The 26,705-nt window shown below is 41.0% G+C and overlaps 1 protein-coding gene and 1 long non-coding RNA gene across 3 annotated transcripts in view; one reads left to right on the top strand and one right to left on the bottom strand.

The window, feature by feature from the left end:
- Positions 1 to 399: 399 nt before the first annotated feature.
- LOC131493453 (uncharacterized) lies at positions 400 to 13,061 on the bottom strand. 2 transcript variants are annotated; one of them, XR_009252683.1, is made up of 3 exons: positions 12,908 to 13,061; positions 9,399 to 9,549; positions 400 to 3,765 (listed from the first exon to the last, which is right to left on the bottom strand). It is a non-coding gene; the product is annotated as an uncharacterized LOC131493453 (long non-coding RNA). The 2 variants fall into 2 exon arrangements; XR_009252684.1 differs by having other exon boundaries at positions 400 to 3,431.
- Positions 13,062 to 13,141: 80 nt separating this feature from the next.
- EIF3A (eukaryotic translation initiation factor 3 subunit A) overlaps positions 13,142 to 26,705 on the top strand; it is a 35,685-nt gene continuing 22,121 nt past the window's right edge. Inside the window, exons 1-7 of the mRNA XM_058697916.1 lie at positions 13,142 to 13,315; positions 19,046 to 19,236; positions 19,401 to 19,537; positions 19,976 to 20,139; positions 22,207 to 22,406; positions 24,278 to 24,486; positions 26,199 to 26,370. Coding sequence (XP_058553899.1) covers positions 13,267 to 13,315; positions 19,046 to 19,236; positions 19,401 to 19,537; positions 19,976 to 20,139; positions 22,207 to 22,406; positions 24,278 to 24,486; positions 26,199 to 26,370 — 1,122 coding nt within the window. The 5' untranslated portion in view covers positions 13,142 to 13,266. The remainder of the gene's footprint in view (positions 13,316 to 19,045; positions 19,237 to 19,400; positions 19,538 to 19,975; positions 20,140 to 22,206; positions 22,407 to 24,277; positions 24,487 to 26,198; positions 26,371 to 26,705) is intronic.

The raw sequence follows: 26,705 nt of genomic DNA, 5'->3' as shown, positions 1-26,705 counted from the left end.
ACAAGCCTGATTCAGATGTCAGCTCTGCCATCTTGGCTGCCAAATCTCTCATTTCGCTACTTTCTGTGTACTTGCTTCCTCAGTGATCAAATGGAACTAATCATACTTTCTTCTGTGCCTGTCCCAAAGTTTGAATCAAGAAAAATCTTTATGGGGCGCCTGGGTGGCTTGATCGGTTAAGCGTCCGACTTCGGCTCAGGTCATGATCTCGCGGTCCGTGAGTTCGAGCCCCGCGTCGGGCTCTGTGCTGACAGCTCAGAGCCTGGAGCCTGTTTCAGATTCTGTGTCTCCCTCTCTCTCTGCCCCTCCCCTGTTCATGCTCTGTCTCTCTCTGTCTCAAAAATAAATAAACGTTAAAAAAAATTAAAAAAAAAAAAAAAAGAAAAGAAAAATCTTTATGTTAATATTATAGATCACTCCCAGACCCAATGATTTCTTAGGGGGCCCCCGCAGGATTCAGCACACAGCTGTGCTCATGGCTAGGATTCATCAGCAAGGGGAAAAGGCACATGGGGGTGATTTCCGAAGGAAAGTAGGCCAGTAGGCCCGTAGGCCCAAGCTTCTAAAAGTCCTCTCCTAGTGGAGTCACACAGGACACGTTTCATTCCTCCAGCAACAAGTTGTAACAACACAAGTGAAATATTATTGAAGAGGGAAGCTCGTTAGAGACAGGCAGGTTTTTATTGGGGGACAGTCAGGTGGCAGCTTCTGCCGAGCAAGTACCCAAATTCCAGTCTCTCAGAAGGAAGCAGGTATTCAGCATGAACCCCACTGTTTGTGCAAGGAGTCTAGATAGTCATTCTTATCAATTCCAGGAATGGTGGGAGCACTCCCGAAATCCAAGTTCACAGATACCAGCCAGGGGCCTACCTTATCAGTAGGCTTTTCTAAGGATAGCTGGCTGAGGCCTGCTATGTCTTATTTGCACAGCCTGCTTGCTCTTTGCTCCCTGGGAAAAGAGTTAAGATGTTATTGGCACTAATATGGATTTGGAAATGCCCCAACTCCCTGGGCATGTAGGTAAGGCACCCCAACATCTTCTATAGATGTTCCAATTCCCAGATCCCTGTGAGCCAAATGTGGCTTTTCGTTTCATCGTTTTTCCTTACTTGTATTTAATAAGAGGTTAGGCATATGTCGGGATGTCAGCTCTTTTCAGGGATTCCAGGCTTGCTTGGGGCCCAAGAAGTCACCTCTGAAAGGGGCTTTAGTCAAATGCCTTGACACTCTTTGCTGATGGTTAACTGGCTTCCAGATTATGTGAGGCTTTCAGAACATTCCCAAGGGAAAGTCATCCTTCTTATGTTCTCCATCCATAGTTTTAGGGTGCTGATATTGGAACCTGAGTAGATCCCAGGCCCCAAAAAGCCTAGCTTTCAAACTGTGTTGTATTAAAAGAAACAGATCAGCATGAAAATGTAAATGAGATAAATTCTGATCTGTATTTGCATTTTTCTTTTTTTTTAAATTTTTAAAAATGTTTATTTATTTTTGAGACAGAGACAGAATGCGAGTGGGTTAGGGCAGAGTGAGAGGGAGGCACAGAATCCGAAGCAGGCTCTAGGCTCTGAGCTGTCAGCACAGAGCTCGACGCGGGGCTCGAACTCACCAGCCGTAAGATCATGATCTGAGCCGAAGTCGGACGCTCAACCGACTGAGCCACCCAGGTGCCCCTGTATTTGCATTTTTCAAAGAATATTAAAGATGATATAATTTATTACCTACAGTGATATGTCTTAAAATCCCTTTCCCCTATTTTATAAATAGATATTTTATTTTTCTTTTATCATTTTAAATTTTTTTTTATTTTTTTGGTGCCAAAGTCTGGGATAAATATCTTATTTTAGAATAGTCTTAGATTTACAGAAAAGTTACAAAGATAGTATCTAAAGTTACCTACCATACACCCCAACCATTTTCCTCTTTTGTTAACATCTTACATCAGTAAGATACGTTTGTCACAACTAATGAACCAATACTGACACATTAGTAACTAAAGTCCATATTTTTTTTCCTTAGCTTTTTACTTATTTTCTGGGTTCTGTTCCAGGATCCTATTTAGGATGACACTATATTTAGTCAACATGTTTCCTTAGGCTCCTTTTGGCTGTGACAGTTTCTCAGACCTCCCTTGCTTTTGATGATCCTGGCAGTTTTGAAGTATGCTGGCCAGGACTTCCATGGACCGCCCTTCAATTTGTTTTTGTCTGATGGTTTTGCTCATGATTAGACTGGTTCATGCGTTGTGGGGAGGAAGACCACAGAAGTGCTCCTGTCATCACATCATATCAAGGGTACATGGAGGTATTAACCTTCATCACCTGGCTGAGGCAGTGTTTGCCAGGTTTCTCTCCTGTAAAGTTACTCTCCTTCCTCCTTTCTATGCTTTCTGCTTTGGCTACCAGTCACTGTGCACGGCCCACGCTGAAGGAGTGGGGAGTTATGCTGCACCTCCTCCAAGGCAAAGCGTCTACACAAACTATTTGAATTCTTCTTCCTGGGAAATGTGTCTATTCTCTCCCATTTATTTACTTATCCAATCGTTTGTTCACATTGGTGTGGACTCCCTCCGGGTTTTTGTGAACCATCACTCCCATTCAGTGGCACGGGTTCTGAAATCTCCCTCCTCCTCTTACAAAAAGCTCTTCTTGTTGTTATCTCCTCTCTCCTCTTTCCTTTTCTTCCCCGTTAGCCTTTTTCCCCTACCCCTCTATTTTTCTCTCTCATCTCAGCCCTTTCCTACTTGATTCTCCCACCTGACTTTTCCAGCTGTCCTCCCAACTGATTACCTTATGTATTTAAGAAGGTATAAGTGGGAAAAAAGGGGAGGAACACAGGGGGAAATGCCCACTAGTCGGTAGATGATGTTAGCAGTTGAGAGGGCAGAAAGAGGCTGTGAATATTTCATGCATTGATTATTTGGTCTCTCTTACATGTCCATGTATGAAAAAGACTTCTTGAGAGCTTGTATCAAGGACAGTGTGAAGGGTGCTCGGGGTCGTATCTCCTTCAAACCTTGCCCGACTCATGCATATTTCACAGGTGAGAAAATGGAAGCTCAGAGAGATTACTTGCCCAATATCATAGTGCTAATAAATGGCAAAGCTGGGAGCCATTTGGCTCCAAATGAAGCCAACTGGCTCCAAATCTGGCATGCTTATTGGATGAACTGAGGTGTATTTATAATTCTAAATTCCCTAGGAAATGAAACTTAACCCCTAGTTCTAAAAACACCAGTGTAGAGTACTGTAACACGTTCATAGTCTCAGATTCCTTCTAAAGGGCTTTTGCTTGGACAGTCTGAATTTGTAAAGTTAAACCTTACACAGTCTTGCCCTTTTCTTCTACTGAGCTGTACCTTTGTTTTCATTTCATGCAAAGCAAAGTCACTTTAGAATGTTAGACTCCATTTGTGTTTCTTTCTTCTTTTTCTAGAAGTTAATATGGAGAAAATTTGTTAAGGTCTCTGTATTAGTTTTCTATTGTTGTGTAACAAGTTGCCACAAACTTACTGGCTTCACACAACACCCATTTATCACCGTGCAGTTCTATAGACCAGAGGTCCAAGCATGTAATGACTGGGCCTCTGCTCAGGCCCTTGTCAGGCTGAAGTCCTGGGATGGCAAGGCTGTATTCCTCTCTGGAGGCTCTGCAGAAGAATTTCCCTCCAAGCTCATCCAAGTTGTTGATGGAATTCAGTTCCTTGCAGTCGTGGGAGGGAGGCCTCCGTGCACTAGCTGGTTTTTGGCTGGGGGCGTCCCATATCTAGTAGAGGTCACCGACAAGTTTTTTACTACGCAGCTCCTTCCATTTTTCCTCTCAAGCTTTGAATCTCTTACTTCCTTTGCCAGTGACCTCTAGACCTGGATTCATAGGGCTCATGTGATTGGTTAGGCCCACCCAGAAAATCTCTTCTGAAAGTCAACTGTGATACATAATATAACTTAATCACAGAAGTAACACCTCATCATATTTACAGTCTGGGGTATTATACAGGGTGTGTACATCAGGGACTGGGAATCTATGGGCATCTTACAATTCTGCCTACCACATTCTCCACTCCTTTATTTATTCACACACCCCATATTTGTAGAGTGCCTGCCCTGTGCCAGGCACAGTTCCAGGAGTTGGAGCTACAATGGTTAACACGACAAGCTTGGTCCCTTAAAGATTACCATCTAGTGTGGTGAGACAGATGGTAACCAAGGAAACAACGAAAACTATCCATTAGTGATGAATGCTGTGCCGAGAATTAAAATAGGGTAGACTTCAGGTTTAGATGGGGTGGTCAGGAAGGGGCTCTCTGAGGAGGTGCCATCTTAGCTGCTTCATGAGAAGACGGCACAATGAAAAGGTCCATGTGAAGATTGTTTAATACCCACAAGCCCAAAATGAAAGCCCACACCCTGTGGTTCCAGGGTTCCTTCTAATCATATTTAACATATTTAACACAGAAGCCTATTTCCAAACCACACCCTAAACCACTCTGCACAGCGTCTTCCTCATTCTGCTCTTGGCCCTGGTTGGTTGGTGTAGCTTTGAGCATAATCTCCTAAACTCCCAGATCCCAGGCGGGAGCTGGGCTGTGTGGCATGTCAACAATGGAGACTGTGGACACCAGTTCCCACAAACATGCTTCTCTTCTCCCCCTCAGACTTCTCCTGGAGTCGGGCAGAATATTAGTGGTGAGGACTCCTGGGTGTAAGATGCATTTCTCCCAATAAATAACAAATACTGCTAGGACAGATTTCTGCTAAAAATCTACTCAACTGAATCTCCATTCCAATTTCCTGCTTTAAAGTTACACAACCCAAAGGTTCACTGAGAACTGCCTGGCCTAAGCACAGCGCTCCCCACATCTGCTCTTGGTACACCACCGTTGAAAAGATTTCCAACCCTCATTGGTCACTTTCATGGTTAAGAACACAAAGGTGTGGGAAAAAAACCCAACAAAAACCCAAAGGTGTGAGGTTTTGGACCTTGTGTATCACCATGCAGTTGGAACCATCAAGGTGCTCTGAAACATACACTGAACAAACACTTTCTGGGTGTGGACCATGTCCCTACCATCAAGGGACTTCCAGTGTCATGGAGGAGACCAACATGCAGGTGGGCAATGATAATACAGGAGGCTTGCTTTAATGTATTAAGTGATTTTTTCAACAAATATTTACTGAGTGCTTACTCTGTGGTAGGCACTGTTATAGGTGCTAGACTTAATATAGCAGTTAAATGGAACAGACATTAATCCCTGTCCTCATCAACCTTATTATATTCTAGAGGAGTATATCATGAAATATATAAGTAAGATGTTGATCGCTAAATAAATTCTGTGGAGGAAAATAAAGAAAAGGGTGCTCAGAAGTATGAGAGGAAGGGGGTGCCTGGGTGGCTCAGCTGGTTAAGCGTCTAACTTCAGCTCAAGTCATGATCCTGCAGTTCATGGGTTCGAGCCCTGCCTCTAGCTTTCTGCTGTCTGCACAGAGCCCACTTCGAATCCTCTGCCCTACCCTCTCTCTCTCAAAAATAAACATTAAAAAAAAAAAGAGGGAGAGAAGTATGGGAGGAAGGGAGGTTATTATCACTTTAAAGAGGTGAGGGAAGGGGCACCTGGGTGTCTCAGTTGGTAACGTGTCTGACTTTGGCTCAGGTCATGACATGATCTCACAGTTTGTGAGTTGAGGTCCTGCATTGGGCTCTGTGCTGACAGCTTAGAGCCTGGAGCCCACTTCAAGTTCTGTGTCTCCCTCTCTCTCCTGCCCCTTCCCCACCCCCATTCACACTTTGTCTCTCTCTCTCTCTCAAAAATAAATAAACATTAAAGAAAAAAAGAGGTGAGGGAAGACAACACTGAAAAGGTGACACTGGCATGGCCTGGGAGGGATGGGAATGGGGAAGGGTAGGGTCTCGCAGGCCACTGTATGGACTTTCACTTTGTTTTTTTTTTTTTTTTTCAACATTTTTTATTTATTTTTGGGACAGAGAGAGACAGAGCATGAACGGGGGAGGGGCAGAGAGAGAGGGAGACACAGAATCGGAAACAGGCTCCAGGCTCCGAGCCATCAGCCCAGAGCCCGACGCGGGGCTCGAACTCACGGACCGCGAGATCGTGACCTGGCTGAAGTCGGACGCTTAACCGACTGCGCCACCCAGGCGCCCCTGGACTTTCACTTTGACCACACGCACTGGGTAGCCACAAGAGCGTCTTCATCAGGGGACTGGCATGATCACCTCCTTTTTACTCCCTGCTTGCTATGGTGGAGAGTAAAGAGAAGGGGGTCAAGGGGAAACAGAAAGACAAGTGAGCAGGTTATTACATATTCTAGGTGAGACATGATGGTGACTTGGACCAGAGTGATAGTTATGGAGGTGATAGAAATGAAATTTGCTGATGGATTGATTGCATGTGGGGCTGTGGCAGAAAATGTGGAGTCAAGGATGTCTCCAATATTTTTGGTTTAAGCAACTGGAAGAAGGGGGTTGCCATTATTTCCATGGGGAAGATGATGGAAGGAGCAGGTTGGAGGCCAGAGAGACCAAGAGTCTGGTCTGGGGCAGGTTGGGTGTATGTTGTATGTCAAACGCTTAATGGATGTGTCAAATAGGCATCTGGGTGTGAGACTGGCTTTCAGGAAAGAGAGAGAGAGAGAGTGAGAGAGAGCACTAGTGACATAATTTTGTAACTTCTAAGCACAGAGATGATGTCTAAAGCCATGAGTTAGAACCAAAAGATGGATGTAGTTAGAGAAGGGAGAAGTCCAGGACCTTGGCCCGAGGACTTTTTAACCTTAGAGGTCTGAGAGGTGAAGAGATACCAGTCAAGGAGACTGAGGAAGAGTCAGAGAAGTAGGAGGAAAATCAGGAGAGGGTGATCCTGGAAGCCAAGTGAGGAAGTATTTGAGGAAGGATGGAGTGAACAACATTCTGTGTGAGAGGAGACAGAATCCAGTGCACTAGTACAAAAGGCTGGCCTAATTTTTAAAATTTATTTATTTATTTATTTATTTATTTTTTTTTTAATTTTTTTTTTTCCAACGTTTTTTATTTATTTTTGGGACAGAGAGAGACAGAGCATGAACGGGGGAGGGGCAGAGAGAGAGGGAGACACAGAATCGGAAACAGGCTCCAGGCTCCGAGCCATCAGCCCAGAGCCTGACGCGGGGCTCGAACTCACAGACCGCGAGATCGTGACCTGGCTGAAGTCGGACGCTTAACCGACTGCGCCACCCAGGCGCCCCTAAAATTTATTTAATTAATTAATTTATGTTTACTATTTTATTATTAAAAAAATTTTTTTTAATGTTTATTTTTGAGAGAGAGACACAGAACACGAGCAAGGGAGGGGCAGAGAGAGAGGGAGACACAGAATCCAAAGCAGGTTCCAGGCTCAGAGCTGTCAGCATAGAGCCCAACTCCAGGCTCTAACCCACGAACCAGGAGATCATGACCTGAGCTGAAGTCGAACACTCAATCAACTGAGCCACCCAGGTGCCTCAAAAGGCTGGCTTTAGAGAGGAGCACAGACTGCCGGGTAAGAGTAGGGAAGCAGAGTCTCTGAGTACAGAAGCAAATGGGTGGGTAGATGGCAGAGTGCAGAGGCAGGTTCTCTTCTCGCTGCTCCACTGCTTACAGTGCTACAGAAAATGAAGCCATCAGCTGAGAGCAGAGGATTGGAGACAGGAAAAAGTACGAAACAGTCATTGGGGAGATTGGGGATGTGGCCCAGAGAAGTGTAGTAGGATGGCTGAACAGCAGCACGGTACTTGTTGGGGCTTGTGGTCAGGAATGTCAAGTGGGGCTTGTCAACATGGTTGTGCATTTTTCCCCAGTCATACTGGGCTGCAGGCAAGGAGCAGGAAGACACTTGGATTGGCCAGAGTTGGGGTCAAATAAATGGAAAGCGGAGCAAGAAAAGAACTACATGATGGAATCCAACTTGGGTGTGGAGGAAATAGAGGACATGGGGGATGAGGAACAGTGAAAAGGAAACAGGATTTGTGAATGGAATGCAGGTCCCAGTCAGGCAGCAGGACCGCTGGGGTTGTGGTTCACTATGAACAAGAAAGTGAGATACTTGAAATCACAATCTGGGAACTGAGAGAGTTGGTATGACAAGGTTTAGTTAAGAGTCAGCAAACATGGCCTATGGGCCAAAGTTGGCCTACTGCCTGTGGTTTACACAGCCTTGAGCTAAAAATAGTCTTTACTTCTTTTTTAGTCTTGATTTTTTTAGTCTTAAAAAATTTATTTTTATTTTTATTCCAGTATAGTTAACATATAGTATTACATTAGTTTCAGGTGTACAATATAGTGACTCATCAATTCTATCTATTACTCAGTGGTCATCAAGATAGTTTTTATATATTATTATTTTTTTATTTTTTTCTGAATTATTTTGAAAGAGAGAGTGTGCACATGTGTGGCCTGGGGGAGGGGTGGAGGGGGGAAGAGAATCCCAAGCAGGCTCCTCGCTCTCAGCACAGAGCCCAATGTGAGGCTCGATCCCATGAACTGCAAGATCATGACCTGAGCCAAAATCAAGTCGGACACTTAACTGACTGAGCCCACCAGGCATAGTTTTTACTATACAACCCAACATAGTTTTTACATTTTTAAATGTAATATACACACACACATACATACATACAAGGGCAATTATTCTTTTGGCAAGAACAATTGCTCTAAGAATTGAAGACATTGCCTCCTGGCCTGCAAAGCCTAGGGTACTTACTATCAAGCCCTTAACAGAAAAAGTTTGCTGACTCTTAGTCTAGACCCTAGGGTATCACCATGGGTGTGAGTAGCTGAGGTAAGGTAGAGGACACAATTGTAAAGGCCAGGTGGCCACGATATTGGCAGGAATATCTACACGTGTATAGAAACTGCTAATAATTATGACGGTGTTGGAGAGAGTGGCAGGGAGCTAGAACTAACAGTTAAGGAACAAGGGGTTGTGACCTGGGATCTGTAGACGCCTACTGAGGACTGCAACATAGAGGAACCACACGTAATCCAATCTGATAGCATGAGGTTCAACATTCAAAGTTAAGGGAGGAGAGAGAGAATGTTCTAGAAGTAGCTGGGTGAAGAGCTAGTCAGTCATTGGTACTCCTCTAGGCACCAGTGGTTTGAAGGATGAATACAGCTACCACTTGACAGAGCTGCAGGGGAAGCAGAGTGCTCAGAGATGGCCTGGGTGACCAAGTTAATGGTGCCTTAAAGAAAGAGCACAAGTGAAGGGGCAGTTAAGTCAGCCCGCACTGGCTGGAAAGACTTTGCAGAGGAAAGCTTTGAGCGGAAGCTTAAAGTATTGGTAGGACTTAGGTAACAATGGGCGGGACAGGAAGAAGGGAAGGGATATATAGGTGTAGGAAAGCATGATATATTTAAACACTGACCTCAGAAAGGCACAAATGAACTTCAGTACAGCGGGAGGTTCAAGACCAGTGCAATTAGGAGCTTTGGGAGAAGAGCATTATTGTTTCTTCTTTAGTATTTGCATGCCGGGGCTTAAGTAGATTGAGAGCCTCACGTAGATAGGTAGATGCTCTATAAATGAAAGAAAACCACACAATCAACTTGCAGACTTGTTACTTCCCCATGGGTATAGTAGAAACTGTTTTAAATAAATCTGTATATGGGGATGCACTCATTCATCTCTCAAGCATTTTTTGAGAGTATCTCATCTGCCCAACGCTCTGCCGGGCATTGGGGGTGTAGTGGTGAACAACACAAAAGCTTCCTTCCACTCTCTGAGCTTATAGTCTGCAAGTATTGAAGTGTGATCAGGCTCAGATAGGATGTTACTGGTGCTCACTGCTTTGGCATCTAAACCAATCTGGGGGCCAGGGAAGAGTCCTGGAGGAAGTGACAATGTGGAGAAATAGGTTGTTGTTAGAACAAGGAATGGGTGGTGGTGGAGAATGTTCCAAGTGAAGTGACAGCACTCATTAGGTTGGAGGTGGGAGAAAGGGCTATTTAAGGCACTGAAGACATGGAGTGTGGTGAAAGATGGACTCGGAAAGACGATGGGGGTCTAGCCTGGAGTGGGGTCTGCATCCTCAAGAAGCCTCTGGCAAAGTCCAAGAAGGCAGGACCCATGTCTGTCCTGTTCGCTGCCTTGCACCTGCTATCAGGTGCTCACTTCCCATACCTGGCACGTGGTAGGTACATGATAATGGTTTGTGGAAGGAGTGTGTCACTGTGAACCATAGTCTAACGCTCTGAAAAAATTATTAGTTTATCAGTATAAATACCTTCATTATTCTTGTAAACAAAATGACAAATGTGAAAGCATTTTGTAAACTGTAAAACATACCTGATTTTAAGCTATATTATGTTGCAATATGTATAATGTAGTACCTCTTTTGTGCTCCTAACAACTGTTTTTTTTTTTTTTTGAGACTCTTATTTACTCAACTCAAAATCCCCAAAACATTGTATTAGAGAAATTATCCAGTCATATGTAGTACGAAAGTAGCTTGATTAGGGAAAAAACCTTCATCAGCCTTTTAGCCTTTATCACTTCCTTTTACCGCTTCCTAAGGTGGCTTCTAGCATATTCACATCGCTTGTTTTCTATGAAGTGAGCATAAACCAACAGAAAGTAATCACGCTTTTCTCCTGGTTCAGAATAGATCCTACCTTGTTCCTCACTGTGTACTCCTCTGTCTTCACCAGGGAATCATCAACTCCTTGGAAACAGGTGTCTTGCATCGTTTATGCCCAACATCCAACATTATGGCTATTAGCTGGTATTTAATACCTACTGGCTACATTTAACAAATTTATTCTGCAAGTTGCGACTGTTCACAAATACAGTACTAGAGCCTAAATAATTGTATTTAATGCACTTAAATGATCATTGGCTATTATATTACCAAATGTTTCATATACTTTAACTTGAAAGGGAAAAGAATGAAGATGCGGAAATATTGAATTTCATTTTTTCTCCAAATTTTCTAGAGTTTGTCTTGTTTTAGGTCTACCACATAATGAGCAATAACCCATGAGATCATTTTACCATCTTCTTTGATATATAACGCAAAGGTAATAATGTTGAAAAGCTTTTTCTGATATTTAGGCCAGGTTTCCTTTCATTTCATCCCGTCACATCTCTCTGTGGCCTACTGAATAGTTTTCTATCTACGGCATTTAAAAGCTATGCTTGCTCTTATGTTAAGCTCTTTAATTCTGACTTAATGATCATATACACAAACGAGTCTCTTGATCCTGCCCCATAAAACAGTCCCTGTAGCTTCTTAGTAGTACTTGTTGCTCAACTCTGTCTGGCTCTTGTTTTGGGGGGAGGAGGGTAAGTTTAATTTAGAGTGGCCCAAGCATTTTGGAGAAAGAACTCTGAAGCTAATTTTTAAGTAACCTCTTTAAAAAATTTTTTTTTTTTTTTTGGTCTATGTTTGCATTTCCTAAATTTTCTTTCTTCACAGTGATACATTTAGTTACATAGAAAAACCTCTTCGCTCCGGTAGAACGAATGAGAGGAAAAGGCTTTTCGTGTGTATGTGTTGTGGGTTCATTGTTCCCGGATGTAGTATTCTGTCATTCGTTCACGTGTACCATCCATTTTTACAAAATGTGTAAAAAATTTGTAACAATGTATCCCACTGCTGCTTTCTGATTTTTTCTGAACTCCTCTGAATTTCATACCAAGGGCTTGAGTAATTAGATTCAGTTTAAATGGCTTTCAAGTTCCAGGTATAATAGTTACTGATTAAACATTAAAATTGTTGGTCAAGGGGCGCCTGGGTGGCTCAGTCGGTTGGGCGGCCGACTTCGGCTCAGGTCATGATCTCACAGTCCGTGAGTTCGAGCCCCGCGTCGGGCTCTGTGCTGACGGCCCAGAGCCTGGAACCTGTTTCCGATTCTGTGTCTTCCTCTCTCTGACCCTCCCCTGTTCATGCTCTGTCTCTCCCTGTCTCAAAATAAATAAAACGTTAAAAAAATTTTTTTAAAAAAAATAAAATAAAATTGTTGGTCAAGAGGCACCTGGGTCAGTAGAGCACCCGACTCTCTTGATCACGGGGTTGTAAGTTCAAGCCCCACGCTGGGTGTGGAGATTACTTAAAAAAATAAAATACTCAGGGGCGCCTGGGTCGGGTCCCTCAGTGGGTTAAGCTTCCAACTGCAGCTCAGGTCATAATCTCCTGGCTCGTGGGTTGGAGTCTGGAGTTGGGCTCTGTGCTGACAGCTCAGAGCCTGGAGCCTGCTTCAGATTTCTGTGTCTCCTCTCTCTGCCCTCTCCTGCTCACACTCTCTCTCTCAAAAATAAACAAACATTAAAAAATTTTTTTTAAATATTCAAAAAAATTGTTGGCCAGTAATAAAAGGCTGTAGCAAAGGGCCCGATAAATTAATTTTTTTCCACTAACGCTCATTTTTCTTGTTTGTGATGTGTGCTGAATGTAAAGCTACCACACTCAAGTGTTTTCAAACGATGCAAAATCTGTTCTGCTGCAGAGCTTCTGCGCCCTTGCCACGTTACTCTCTCCAGCCTGTCCCCACCTTTCAGGTCTCAGCTCAAAACTCACCTTCTCTGAGTGTCCCTATTCCTCAATCTTGGTCTCACCAACTTTTTTACTTTACCGATATGAAATAAACTTGCTAATTTACTTATTGCGTCCCTCCTCCCACTGCTAGTCCGTCAAGGGTCGGGCCACTATTACTTCCCAGAGGTGAGCGGTGCTGGGCTAGTGATACCTGCTCGATGCGTTTCTGATTAACGGATAAATACGGCATTTTCACTCAGCGGAGACAGGCCATTCCCCAGGCGGAAGGGACCGGCCTGTAACTTTGCATGACTGCGCACAAAACATGCTCAAAATGACCCTATGCAGACGCCTTCTTTCTCGCCAGGCAGAAACCCTGACCCCAATTTCACCTTTCCTACCCCGTTTCGCGCTCGAGGAGTGAGGGGCGAGCGGTCTGAAAACCTCCTCCCTAACGTTTCCCGGCGGAGGCCGGAGGAGGAACCGGCGCGCACATACTGCACCCGCCGCCACGTCAGCCGGTGCGCGCGACGGTAGCGCGCCTGCGCGCGGAGGACCGCCCCGTACATCCGGGGCCTGGGCGGCGGCGGCGCCGCCGTGCGGGGGTCACGTGGCTCTTTCCTTTCCGTCTCTGGCCGGCTGGGCGCGGGCGACTGCTGGCGAGGCGCGTGGAAGCTCGCGCTGGTTCCCTTTCGTCTCCTCTCGCGGCCCGGGCCACCAAGGAGTTCGCTGACGCCGGTGAGCTGAGCCGCCCGCCAAGATGCCGGCCTATTTCCAGAGGCCGGAAAATGCCCTCAAACGCGCCAACGGTGAGTAGGGGATCGGGGCGCGCCGGGCTGGGTCGGCCCGAGGCCTCGGAGGTCGAGGGGCCCGGGCCTCCTTCTCCCTGCTCCGCCTCCCGTCTGCGGCTGCAGAGGTGGTCGATGAGACCTGTCTGCCGCCGTTCCAGCCTGTGGTTGGGCATGGTTTCCCTTCTCGCTCCTACCGACCGCGGTTGGGGGGGTGGGAGGTGCGGAGCCGAGAACCGTCGCTCTGGGGGGGAGGCCCTTCCTTCCCCCCGCCGCTTCCTGCTGCGTCTCAGGGGCCGCGGCCCCGGAGACAGGTCTACCGGGGCCTGGCCTCCTTAACCGCCGCCCCCCCCTTGTCCGCCTCCGCCTGGCTCCCCAGGCCGCCGGGCCTTCGGCTGCTTAGGCCCCGCGCCCCCAGCCGCCATCTGGGAGTGCCGGGGAGGAAGAAACATGGCTCCCTCCCGGGGACAATGCACGCGAGAACCTCGACTCCACCTCCTGCCGGCGCCGGGAGCCGGCCAGTCCCACCTCCCGCCCTCTCTCAGACACCTCCGCCCCCCAAATCCAGCGCCGGGCTTTGCTGGGTCAGGGTCCACTTAGCCTTTTCCCCAGTCACTATAGCTCTGCTTCGGGGACTCTGACCCAATTAACCGGTTATCTGGTTTTTTTCCTGGCATTGATTAGTCTCAGTCCCAGAGCCTATCCCAAATCACATGAAGTTGGAACATTGTTAAACCTGTAACAGACTTGAAGTTCTTTCTTAAAGATAACGAAATTGAGGCCTACAGAGAGAGAATGTTTACCCAAGGTCACTCCGAGAGTTAGTTGTGGAGCCAGGAGACTAGAACCAAGGTCTCTAGACTTCCAGATGAGTTGTTTTTTTTTCCGCCACAGCGCTGCTGCCTGCGATTTTTATTTCCATGTGTTCTTATGCCACCGGCCCTTTCGCGAAAAGTTGTGCGTGTCTCGGTCTATTCAAGAGGCATTTATTACGTTCGCATCATGGGGGTGCAATGTATTATGCATGGCTCTGGTCTTTAAAAACTTTTTCGTTTAGAGTTTTTTAAGCCTAATAATTTCTAAGTGTGTAGGTAGTTGATAGTTCTTATTTCAACCCTTCCTGTACCCCAGACAAGTTTTGAGTCTTATCCCATTTTGTAGGTGGATATACCGTGTCTCTTACAGTCTTATGTTGGTGGAGCTAATTTTGTTAGCTTGTTTGGAAATTCCTCTTGTGGAAATGTCAATTTCAGTCGACACAAAATTGTTAGTGATAATCTGTCAGGGGTAAGGGTGCCTTTGTCCCATGGTTATTTTAAAAGCAACAATTTGGGAGGGTGGTAAGAGTGTGAAATAGGATAATGCCACATTCTTTGGAATAGAGTAGAGTAAGTGTTCTAAAAATCAGTTAAAAGTACAACTTAGATCTGATGACTGCTCATTTTAACCAGTGATCTAATGGTTAGGACAGGCAAGAATTAAGGACGTTAATTTATAGGAAAGAAACTCAGTGGAAATGGAGATTTATCACTAGAAAATGAACTGTAGCAAAGTTAGAATTTTTTTCTTACGTTTAGAAACTTAGAAATCTGTATTATGGTATACAAAGTGACTTGGATTCAGTTACTACTGTAATTGCTATTGTAGATTTGTTCTACAGTTGTTTGCTTTACCAACAGGCATTTTTCCTTCTAATAGGCTGAAGCACTGTAATCTGGATAGCCTAAGTATTACACATTTGATGTGCTCTGGCCTTGTTGCTTTCATCACTCCCTTTTGAATCCTCATATGAGTTTACTGTTGCAGTAATTCTTTAAAAGGGTTATCTCCTGTGTAACGAATCTTAAACCTCTTTTTCACGCTTTCTAAGTTGAAATAGCTTTGACTCATGAAGGGCAAGTTAGGGAAAACATCTGAAATTAAAGTAGGCAAGATGAGAAAGGGGCACTGTGGGGGGGGGCTTTTATTTGTGTAGGTTTTTTAAAAGTCTGTATTGACTCCTTTCTGCAGCCCTTTTAAATTGTAGGATGGGTGTTACAGTAGAGAGAGGCCTTAGCTTTCAAGTAGTTAGCTCTGTACCTTTGATCTTGTGAATGAAAGATCCTGTCTGAAAGTGTCAGAGTGAGCTGAATGTGGATGGCACATGGCACCTCTTACAAAACTTTAAATAGGATCGGAAAAGCACATTTCATTCCATGGAGATAATCTGATTTTATGTAAATGTTTTATCTATGACATTTGTAGCCTTAAACACATTTAGACCTAATCCACTGCATTATCGTAACAAAATGTGAATATGTTTAAGTAGAATAGTTCTTCAAGTCACTCTGAGTCTGTAATTCAGAACAATTCCTTCGGAAACTATTATAGTAATCATTCAGGAAGATGAGAACTTGGCCTAAGCAGTTACAAGAAATTTATACCCCAGAATCATTTGGAAAAAGACCCTTTTGCAGATTATGTTGTCAGTAGTGCAGAATTAGTTGCTCCTGACCTTGTAACAACCTTTTAATTTAGTTCTACCAGTGACTTATAAATAAAGTTATTAAACCCACAAATCGAGTAACATTATAGCTTATCTACTTGGTCTGTTGCCCAAATAAACTAGTAATGTTGAAGGGCCGACCTAAGCTTTTTCTTTTATAAATAAATACAATTTGTCACTGTGAAAGGTAAGCTCAGCATGTCCACCCTCCTAGTAACAGTTCATAATGCTAGATTTTTATTTTTATTTCAAGAATATCAGTTTGGAAATGAACTTTTTTTTTTTTTTAACATTGCAATAGAGCTTTTAATATGTGGTATGCCTCTCTAGCCTCAAAAAGTTTTTTTTTTCCCTTACTAGAGAATTCATAGGAACTAAATTCTCCCTGTATGTGACTTCGGATAAAGACAGGAACTCACCCTCATGGACTATCATATCTGTTCCCATTCAGGTTTTTTCCCTTTAAAAATGTCCTTGCTTGGTATCCATGTTTGCTTTTTTCCCACGATGATGGTAGGGTGTCCTATAAAAATTATTTTTTAGTGCATTTGCTTTGTTTGAACCTATTGTTTCAGAGTTTGAAAGTGGAATTTGTAATAATAAATTCTGATTGGCTGTTTAGAAGTGAAAAAAAATCACTTTTCTATCCCTAAACAAGATTTTTTATTTTTTATAGTGACATTAAGACACCACACTCCCCTATTTAAAAATAAGAGATAGGGTAGGTAAATTATTTTTACATAGTTTATTATTTTGTCATCACCATCCCGGGCACAGTTCTCAACTTTAATTCTCTTTGTGCCTGTTCTGTGTTACAAGCATTTTGACAGTGTTTATATACTAAACAGTGTAAGATTTAAATCCTCAGTGTAAGATTGGGAATTGGATATAATAGGTTGTTCTGGTGCTGATGCTGTGCTCTTTAATATGAATGCTAAATTTAACTAAAAACATTTACTTCCAAATTTTTGGGTGATAGAGACTTTTCTGTTAAATAATTGTTAAAAACACCTAAGGTACTGTTGGATTTTAGACGATAACCTTGTATGTATGCTCCAGTTTAAAGACTGTAACGTCCTCCCATCAGAACAGGAAGGCTTAAAAAACAAAAAACACCCAGGAAAGGCTTAGTATTCTAACAAAGTATCTAGTTGTGTTACATCTTTGTTTCCTCTTACAAGGTGTTTTTTTTTTTTTTTTTTTTTGGTTCTTTGTTTTTTTTGGTAATAGCATTGACTCAAATGAAAATGGACTTTTTCTCATAACAGTACTACTAATGTTGACATTGACGTGAATTACTGAAGAGGGGTTTGTTTTCACTAACGTATGAAGAATAGGGCTTAATATGATATGGGAAGACATAGGCTATCCTTTAAAGATAAGAATTTCAGTATCTTTTGTGATTTGTTGCAAACTTCTTAATATACCAGAGAGTTGGAATATTGTTTGTAGTTTTCCTGGAGGAAGGAACGTTCAGAAGCAGCATTCCTGAAAGATGTGATAGTTGGGAGAAAAATTACTTACTAAATCTGTAAATCTGGTAAAACTCCCAAATAAGCAGTGTTTCTGCCAGTTGTTTGCCTAGCACAGAGTTTCATGATAATGCTGTACGCTGTTTGGTTAACTCTTAAAAATAATTCTTTGTCAAAGATTTTTTTCTTAGGAAAATAGTGATTTTTAACAATAGGGATGTAGTGTTTTAAGGTCTTTTTTAATAGTGTTAATTAGTGTTTTGGTTCCCCAAAGTATGTTTCAAATGTTCAGTGGAAAGATTTTTCTTTGTGAAATTTGTTAATTACTGAATTTTAAGTTGAACATAACCAAATGACTTAGGTTAAATAGCCTTCCCCTTCCCTCAGTTTACTAAGTTTTGTGCAAAAGTAAATAAAGTAAAGGATGAGAAAAAAGATAAATTTTAACCTGTGTCAGAAGTAATGTGATAGAGGACTCTTTGCTTTTGAGTGAATTTCAAAATGAGCAGCGTACATAAAACCTTAGATTGGAACTGGATTTTGAAATATTGCCACTTGCAGAGTGCCTTCAGGTTTAGGTGGTAGTAAATTCAGAAATGTGTAATTTTCTCTGGTATGCATTCTAAAATTTTTTTTTATTTTTAAAAATAAACTTAATTTTAAAAGTTAGAGATTTACAGAATTATTGCAAAGATAGTACAGAGAATTCCCATATACACCATAACCTATTAATTTCTTCTGTCATTTTGGGACATTTATCACAACTAATGATCCAATACTGATAACATTATTAATGAAAGTCCATACTTTGCTCAGATTTCCGTAGCTCTCCCTCATGTCCTTCTCTGAATTCCAGGATCTCATCCAAGATACCACATTATATTTAGTCGTCCTGTTTCCTCAGACACTCTCCTCCTCCCCCCTTGGTTATGACAGTTTCTTAAACTTCCTTGTTGGTAACCTTGACAAGTTTTGATGAGTACTGGTCAGGTATGTTGTAGAATGTCCCTCATTTGGGGTTTGTCTTAAGATTTTTCTCATGTTTAGGTTGGGATAAATAAATGGGAGAGATATTTCATAGATTGGAAGACTATTGTCAATTCTTCCAAATTTTGATATATAGATTCATTAAATCTGAATGAAAATTCCAGTGAGCTATTTTGTAGATATTTACAAACTAATTGTGAGTTTACATGGAAAGGCAAAAGACTTAGTGAGCCAAACAATACAGAAGAACAAAGTTGGAGCACTCAAACTACTTGGTTTGAAGACTTTACTATAAGTCCATGGTAATCAAGTCAGGGCGGTATTAGAAAAAGACTAGATACATTGCAATAGAGAGTGATAAGAATAGAGAGCCCAGAAGTAGACCCACATAAATAGTCAATTGATCTTAAAGGAACAAAATCTAATTGACTTATTGAGTCTAATGATCCTTTTGCCTAGAGCAGAAATTGTATCCACCAGATCATTGTGACTAAAGTCACATTTCACTTTGTTTGCTGGGAGGAGATTTTTCTCTCTCATGACTTCAATTTTTGGAACATGGCAGTCATTTACAAGGGTTTGGTACAATGTAATTGAGTGAAATCGTTTTATCCATAGACCATATTTTGAGATAATACCAGTTTTCATTGTATTAAGTTGGGTGATTTTGGCATGGCTTTAGATGTCAAAAATAAGTGTGATCTAAAAAGAGATGGTAGTGAGTTTAGAAATTAAAATAGCCAACTTAAGCAAGATTTACACTTTAGTATACATACCAATTTTAATTTTTCTGAATTACTTTTCCAGAATTTCTTGAGGTTGGAAAAAAGCAGCCTGCTTTGGATGTTCTTTATGATGTTATGAAAAGTAAGAAACACAGAACATGGCAAAAGATACACGAGCCAATTATGTTGAAATACTTGGAACTTTGTGTGGATCTTCGCAAGAGCCATTTGGCTAAAGAGGGATTATACCAGTATAAGAACATTTGTCAACAGGTATGAAAAGAGCTGGGTTTTATATTTTTAATAGTGCTTTAATGATTTTCAGAGAAGTTTACCTTTTAAAGGTAATATGCTTTTATGTCATAAAATTTGCTCTTAAAGCATTCTGTGGTTTGTTGAGAAGTGTTTTAAGGTTTTCTCTCTCTCTCTCTGGTTAGGTGAACATCAAATCTCTAGAGGATGTTGTTAGGGCATATTTGAAATTGGCAGAGGAAAAAACTGAAGCTGCTAAAGAAGAATCTCAGCAAATGGTCCTAGACATAGAAGATCTGGATAATATTCAAACTCCTGAGAGGTATGTAGGTTAAATTGCTAATTTTTTTTCTTTTTTTTTTTTTTTTTTTTTTTTTTTTTTTTGCTAATACATTTTTGTCAATGTTTTTCTTTACATGTGTCTCCATCGTCCTCATTTGAAGTATAGATGTTTATTAGAAAGAATGCTTACCTTTGGAATTTTAAGTGTCTGATAAGAAAGCCATACTATTCAGAATTCATAAAGGTGGCAAATTAACAACCTTCAGATAGTCAGATACTAATTTAAATGGTTGTAATATGGGTTGGGGGTGCAAATACTTGAACACTTAAATGGCATCTTTACAGTATGCCCAAAGTTGTAAGAAGGATTCACACTTTCTTACACTTGTATCATTGTTGGTTTTGTTTTTTTTAATCTTAGGGCAAAGTAGGAAATCGTGTCTAAAATTGTTTTTAACTTAAAAAAATTTTTTTTTAGTGTTCTCCTAAGTGCTGTAAGTGGTGAAGACACTCAGGATCGTACTGACAGACTACTTTTAACTCCATGGGTTAAATTCCTTTGGGAATCATATAGACAGTGTTTGGACCTTCTTCGAAATAATTCTAGAGTAGAGCGTCTCTACCATGATATTGCTCAACAAGGTAAAATGAGAACTGATTTGAAAAGCTGACTTTTAGGAAAAGACTTTGCAAAAGATTGACAATTAAAGTTAATCTGTTTTTCTTCATCGTATTTATTTTAGAGTTTTTATCCTCATTGAGAGATGGTTGGCATTCATTCAAATAGTAACTAAGTGACTATAAGAAATTTGCTTTACTAGTTAGGGTAATTCTATATGAAATCCACTTCATGGATGTCTGAAAGACAAAGTCATTTTGGAATTTCCCAGGTGACTAGAAAAACAAATGTAACTTTTTGATTGCTTTCTGATAAATGTGACTTGTGCTTTTTGACTTCACCTACTGCATATATACTTAATCATGCCGTGGCTTTTTTTTTTTTTTTTTAAATGCTTATTTATTTTGAGAGAGAGAGTGTGAGCAGGAGAGGGGCAGAGAAGGAGAGAGAGAATCTCAAGCAGGCTCTGCTCCACCAGCGCAGAGCCTGATGTGGGGCTCGAACTCATAAACCCGTGAGATCATGACCTGAACCCAAATCAAAGAGTCGGCCATTCAACCAGCTGAGCCACCCAGGTTCCCCATGTAAGGGTTTCTAAGGTCTTTTTTTAAGCTCTGGACTTCTGTGATTCCTTGAAAAATGCATATTTTTATTTTCTTAAACAGTATTACTGAACATAGAAATAAGTCATCTTGATGACTCTGGATCATCTTAAAAGGTATCCAGCTGTCATAGTGCATATACAGTTGACACTTGAACAGCTTGGGGTGGGGGATTAGAGACGCAGACTGAAACACCCCTTTGACCCCACTCATGCACCGTTGGATCTGCCTGTGATTTGCCTATCCAAAAACTTAACTATAGCCTACTGTTGACCAGAAACCTTGCTGGTAACATAAACAGTTGATTAACACATTTTGTACGTTATATGTGTTATATACTGTATTCTTAAGGTAAACTAGAGAAAAGAGAAGGTTAAAATTATTGAAAAAATCCACATGTAAGTGGATCCACACAGTTCAAACCCTTGTTCAAGGGTTAGCTGAACTTTCAGTCCTAAAGAGCTGCATCAAGTCTGTTATCTTAATCTTGTGTCTTGTCTTTACTGCACTTATCTTGCTCTTAATGGAGCTTTCTAACTGTATACAAATGGGGTATGTGTGACTTGAGAGTAGCTTTTGACTTTTTCTTATTTTGGCCTTAGTACAACCTTATGTTGCCATTCTGCTCACTATGGGGATGATTGGCATTTGTTTTATCAAGTTGTAAGTGACTTTAAGGAATATTTTACCAAAAAAAAATACTGTAGGGGCACCTGACTGGTTCCATTGGTAGAGTATATGACTCTTGATCTCAGGGTTGTAAGTTGGAGCCCCATATTGGGTGTAGAGATTACTTCATAAATAAATGCTTATAAAAATATTTTACTATGAGTATTACAACTTCTGTTTTATTTACGTAGCATGTGTGAATTTTCATTTAAGACAAGTAAACTTGGGCTTTTTGCTAACTACTGGTACATAAATGTTAACTTGAAGTTAAACTGCATCCCTTCATTTTGGGCCTATTGAAATAGAAATGCTCTCTCTCTCTCTCTTTTTTTTTTTTTTTTTAGGGCAAAGGAATTCTGAAAAAATTGTTATATTGCATATGTGACAGTAGAAAATTATTTTAATGACAGAGCAAGTAGTTAAGGTATACATCTATGTACACAGTTGAAATCAGGTTATCATAAGCCCAAATTTTGTTAGATAAGAAGGCTCTTTGTATTCCAGGCTAGAATTTTTTGTTCTTTTAGGATTTGAAGTGGTAGGTGTTTGAAAGGTGAGTCCCTCCTACACTTCAATTGAATAGCTTCCCGTTTGTAAACTCTCCCAGAATCCCAGAAACACATTTTAGTCCTAGGCCAGGACTATGTCCAGTAGATGGTCAGGACACAAGTGACTAATGACCTTGATCATTTCTGAAGACTGATTATAAGTTTGGGTAAATCTTGTTAAAATAACTGATTTCAGTATTTGAAATAAAACTTATTCACATACTTGTTGATGGTGGAAAGTACCTAATACATTTTATAATTATGTCTATAGCTTTCAAATTCTGCCTCCAATACACCCGTAAGGCTGAATTCCGTAAGCTTTGTGACAATTTGAGAATGCACTTGTCACAGATTCAACGCCACCATAACCAAAGTACAGCAATCAATCTTAATAATCCAGAAAGCCAGTCCATGCATTTGGAGACCAGGCTTGTTCAATTGGACAGTGCTATCAGCATGGAATTGTGGCAGGTACGTTGTGAACTACTATCTGTCTTTTGTAGTAACAGTAGCCCATATTATTATTATTATTTTCTTTAATGAGTATTTTTCTCTTGATACTTACTGGTTAATTTCAATCATTAATTGAAGAATTTAAGATCATCTGATGGATAACCAAGAGTTCTGAACAAGCAATCTCAGAATATCGTGGTTCTAGTTGCCTGCTGTGAAATGGGGGCCAAATGTGTGCTCTTTTTGGGCCCAGTGGCTTTACATATAAAACAGTTCATCCTCAGTGCTGCTCCAAGTGTGGTTCATTGCCTGGTGCCAGTCTGTGAACTACCAGATTGAAATAATTAGAGAGGAGAATATGCATTTACGAAGGGTTTTTTTGCGGGGAAGGATAGCGATTTCATGGTGATGGTGTGTGTGTTTTACTCTGTTTAGAAAAACTGAGCTTGTTTTTCAATTAATTTTTGTAATAATTTTACTGTATTTTATAAAAGCATTGGTGGCAAAAGGTTAGAAATTAAAAACGAAACGAAACAAAACAAAACTTGTCCTTTGCTGTAGGGAATTGGAGAAGCGCACTGGATCGTCTCTCAGATTTCTTGGTGCTGCTGTGACTTAGTAAACATGCATGGGGAATATCCTACATGGGAGATCTCAGTGTGGTGCTGGGAGTCTTGCCCACTACTTGAGCTTTTTACACTAAGAATTGTGCAAAGACATTTTCACGTGATTTTGTAGTCACAACTTGAGACTTCTACATGTTTGACCAAAATATAAAATCTAATTGAAATTGCAAAGAAAGAGTGGTAGTTTTTTGAGCCAAGTGAAAATGTGATTTCCTGCTCTCCAAAATATTTTCCATTTCTGTAGGGACACCCTTAAAATACTACCTGATGAAATAGGAAAAAGAGGTTCTATAGAAGGTAGACATACTCCTTATAGAACAAATGGATAGATAAGTAGAAAGAAGGAAGTAATACTCACATGTTATCACTCAGAAATAACCTCTATGTTTTGTTTTAATGTCCTTCTAGATATTTTTTCTGTATATCCCAAGTGGTATGATAATCACTTTTAAAAAAGAATTTTAAAGTCACATTTATTGATGTGTAAGTTACATCCAGCAAAACTCGCCCTGAAGTCTGACAAATGCAGTAACCACCATAATCAAGATGTAAAACATTTCCTCAAAACTGCCTCCTGCCCCTTTGCACCCAACCCCTCCCTGATCCTTAAGATCTGCTGATCTGTTTTCTGTCAAAAGGATCAGATTTAATCATTAAAACGATCTATTACGGAAAAAGTTTGTAAGCATATAAAACCATGTTTGCAAGGATACTTTGAAACATTTTTAGGACAGTCAATGGGATTTAAAAATAACCTTTGCAAATTAAAGCATAGTTGGCAAAGTTGTCAAGATAGTCGTAGAAAAACTAACCTGGTTACTGTGTCAAGCTTTAGGCTGGGGCTGGTTGGCAGAAAGACTAAATAAAATTGAATTCTACAAAATTCTCTATGGGGCAGATAGATGTTTGTATAGATATTTGGCACTTTCTCAAAATACACCCCTGCTACTACTGTGAAAGAGACTGAAAACAAAACACTGTGTTCTATACGTCAGCTGGCACATGTTCAAACCTGTGCCAGTTCAAACCTGTTCTGTCTAATTTTAAGAAGTTTAAGGATTTAGTATGTTTGTGATCATGGCAGTTTTGTGAGATACATCAGATACTAGATTATAGATGAATAAAAGGAACCACACATAGAGGGATTTTACTTCCCACTTTTATTCTTCAATGTTTTGTGTTTTAGGTTTCTTAAAGAGATTTGGATTAGATTTTTTTGTTCGTTTAGAATGCAGTGACTGTAATTTATACTCCTAATCTTAGGAAGCGTTCAAAGCTGTGGAAGATATTCATGGACTATTTACCTTGTCTAAAAAACCACCTAAGCCTCAGTTGATGGCAAATTACTATAACAAAGTCTCGACTGTGTTTTGGAAATCTGGAAATGCTCTTTTTCATGCATCTACACTCCATCGTCTTTACCATCTATCCAGAGAAATGAGAAAGAATCTTACACAGGAAGAGATGCAAAGGTAAGAATGTTGAAGTCAGATAATATTGAAAGTATGAAACCAATATCTCCTACCAAATGGCATGGTTCCAGGTTAGGGTTTCTCAACTTCTACACTGTTGACATTTGGGGCTGGATCATTTTCTGTTCTAGGGGACTATGCACGAAGGATGTTTTGGAGCATCCCTGGTTTACCAGATGCCAGTAGCAGTTCTTTCCCTTCTATCAGAAATGTCTCTGGACATTGTTGTTCTTTGGTAGTAGCAAAAACCTGATGGAGAAAATTGAATATTAGGAAAGACAAGTGTTATGGTATGAGCTTTCTGTCCATAAGTGGTATTTAGAATCTAGTTTTAGAACAAATAAGAGAACTAAAAAAATAAATGCTGCCATCATGCCTGATTATAAGACATTAACTGAGTGTGTGTTTGAACATAAAAAAAGGGTCTATGATGTAGCAATCTAAAGACCACTTTTTTCCTTTAGCATCACATGTAACCTATTTTCTTCCAGTCAAATATATATATATTTTTTAACGTGTTTTGGTTGGACTCCGGCAGCTCACACACCACTCTTTTCTCTAATTGGCAGACCATGTTATTTTGGCCTCCATAATTCTTTCTGTATACCAAATTGTTTTTCTTTTACCTTTACAGCAATACACGGAACCAACTAAAGTAATTTTTCTAGTATATTTTCTTTGAAAGTCTTGAGGACAGTGTTCACTCATTGTCCTTCATGTAATCCGTGTCTGTTTGAGATTTAAAAAAAAACAAAACAAAACAAAACTTGGTTTCCTTTAAGGTACCTATGTACCATCCCTTTATTTTTATTTATTTAGTTTTTTTTTTTTTTTTACATTTATTTATTTTTGAGAGACAGAGACAGAGTGTGAACAGGGGAGGGGCAGAGAGACAGGGAGACACAGAATCTGAAGCAGGTTCCAGGCTCCGAGCTGTCAGCACAGAGCCCTTGCAGGGTTCGAACCCATGAACCGTGAAATCATGACCTGAGGTGAAGTCGGCCGCTTAACCGACTGAGCCACCCAGGCGCCCCAGTACCATCCCTTTAGAAACTGCTGTAATGGTATTATAATAGTAAGTATTGGGCTATGTAGCTCTGTGTACATTATTTTGTTTAATCTTTACAATAGCCTCATGACTCAAAAAATTGCCTTAGGTTTCAGTCTTGGAAACGGTGAGGCTGCGATTCTAACCCTTCACCCTTTAGCTCCAGAGCCCACTATCCTTAATGTAATATGGTGATCTGAATTCAACCTGACTTGCCTCTTGTGTTTTAAGGAAGTTACGATTTCTCTCCACCATGCGTCCTCCCAACACCCCTGTTGTGTTCACTGACATTCTTTGTAAATGTCCACCCCTTTCTTAGTGTCATTTTTCTTAGCTTTTAAAGCTGCCTTGTTTTTCTAAGGAAGCATGGGATATACAAAGGTATCTATTCTACATTTTAACCTCCCAGTCTTTTTCTGTAGCTGGAAAATATTGACAGTAGTAAGTGGGTAGATGAAGTTCTGATTCTCCCAAGTACTCATTTTAGTATGGCCCATTTCTCTTAATTTGCTGTTTTGATGAATAACATGTATGAATATAGTCCACCAAAGGTGGTGTACATATTCTGTCACTGGCATATCTTACGAAATGATTAAAGAGAAGTGTCTTTCTTTATGTCAGGTAACATTTATGAATGTAACAGATTTGTGATTTTGTTCTCCAGAATGTCTACTAGAGTCCTTTTGGCCACTCTTTCCATCCCTATTACCCCTGAGCGTACTGATATTGCTCGACTTCTGGATATGGATGGCATTATAGTCGAAAAACAACGTCGCCTTGCAACGCTGCTAGGTCTTCAAGCCCCACCAACACGAATTGGCCTTATTAACGATATGGTTGGTATAAGTTCGAGCATTCTTACAGCTCAGAATAGGAAATTTATGGTCAGGGTTTACAGTTCGTGCCAGGTGGTTCTGATGAATGGACTGGTTTGAGAACTGCCGGTGTAAGTCAGCACAGTGTTCCTTTAAGATGATTCCTCTGTAGGGGGTGGACTGAAGTTACATTTGATGTAGTAGATGAGAGTTGGACTACCTCTGAGGAATAATGTGGACCACTCAGTAAGAGAAAAGGTAATGATGGGTAAGGTTCATGGCTTACTTCAGAAGGCTGCAGGAAGACTAACCAAGCTGACAGATGGTAGAAATGGGGTGATGAGTATAGGAATGAA

This window comes from Neofelis nebulosa, chromosome 13 (genome assembly GCF_028018385.1).
Source record: "Neofelis nebulosa isolate mNeoNeb1 chromosome 13, mNeoNeb1.pri, whole genome shotgun sequence".
Classification (NCBI taxonomy): Eukaryota; Metazoa; Chordata; class Mammalia; order Carnivora; family Felidae; genus Neofelis; species Neofelis nebulosa.
This window is presented reverse-complemented; position numbering and strand designations above follow the sequence as displayed.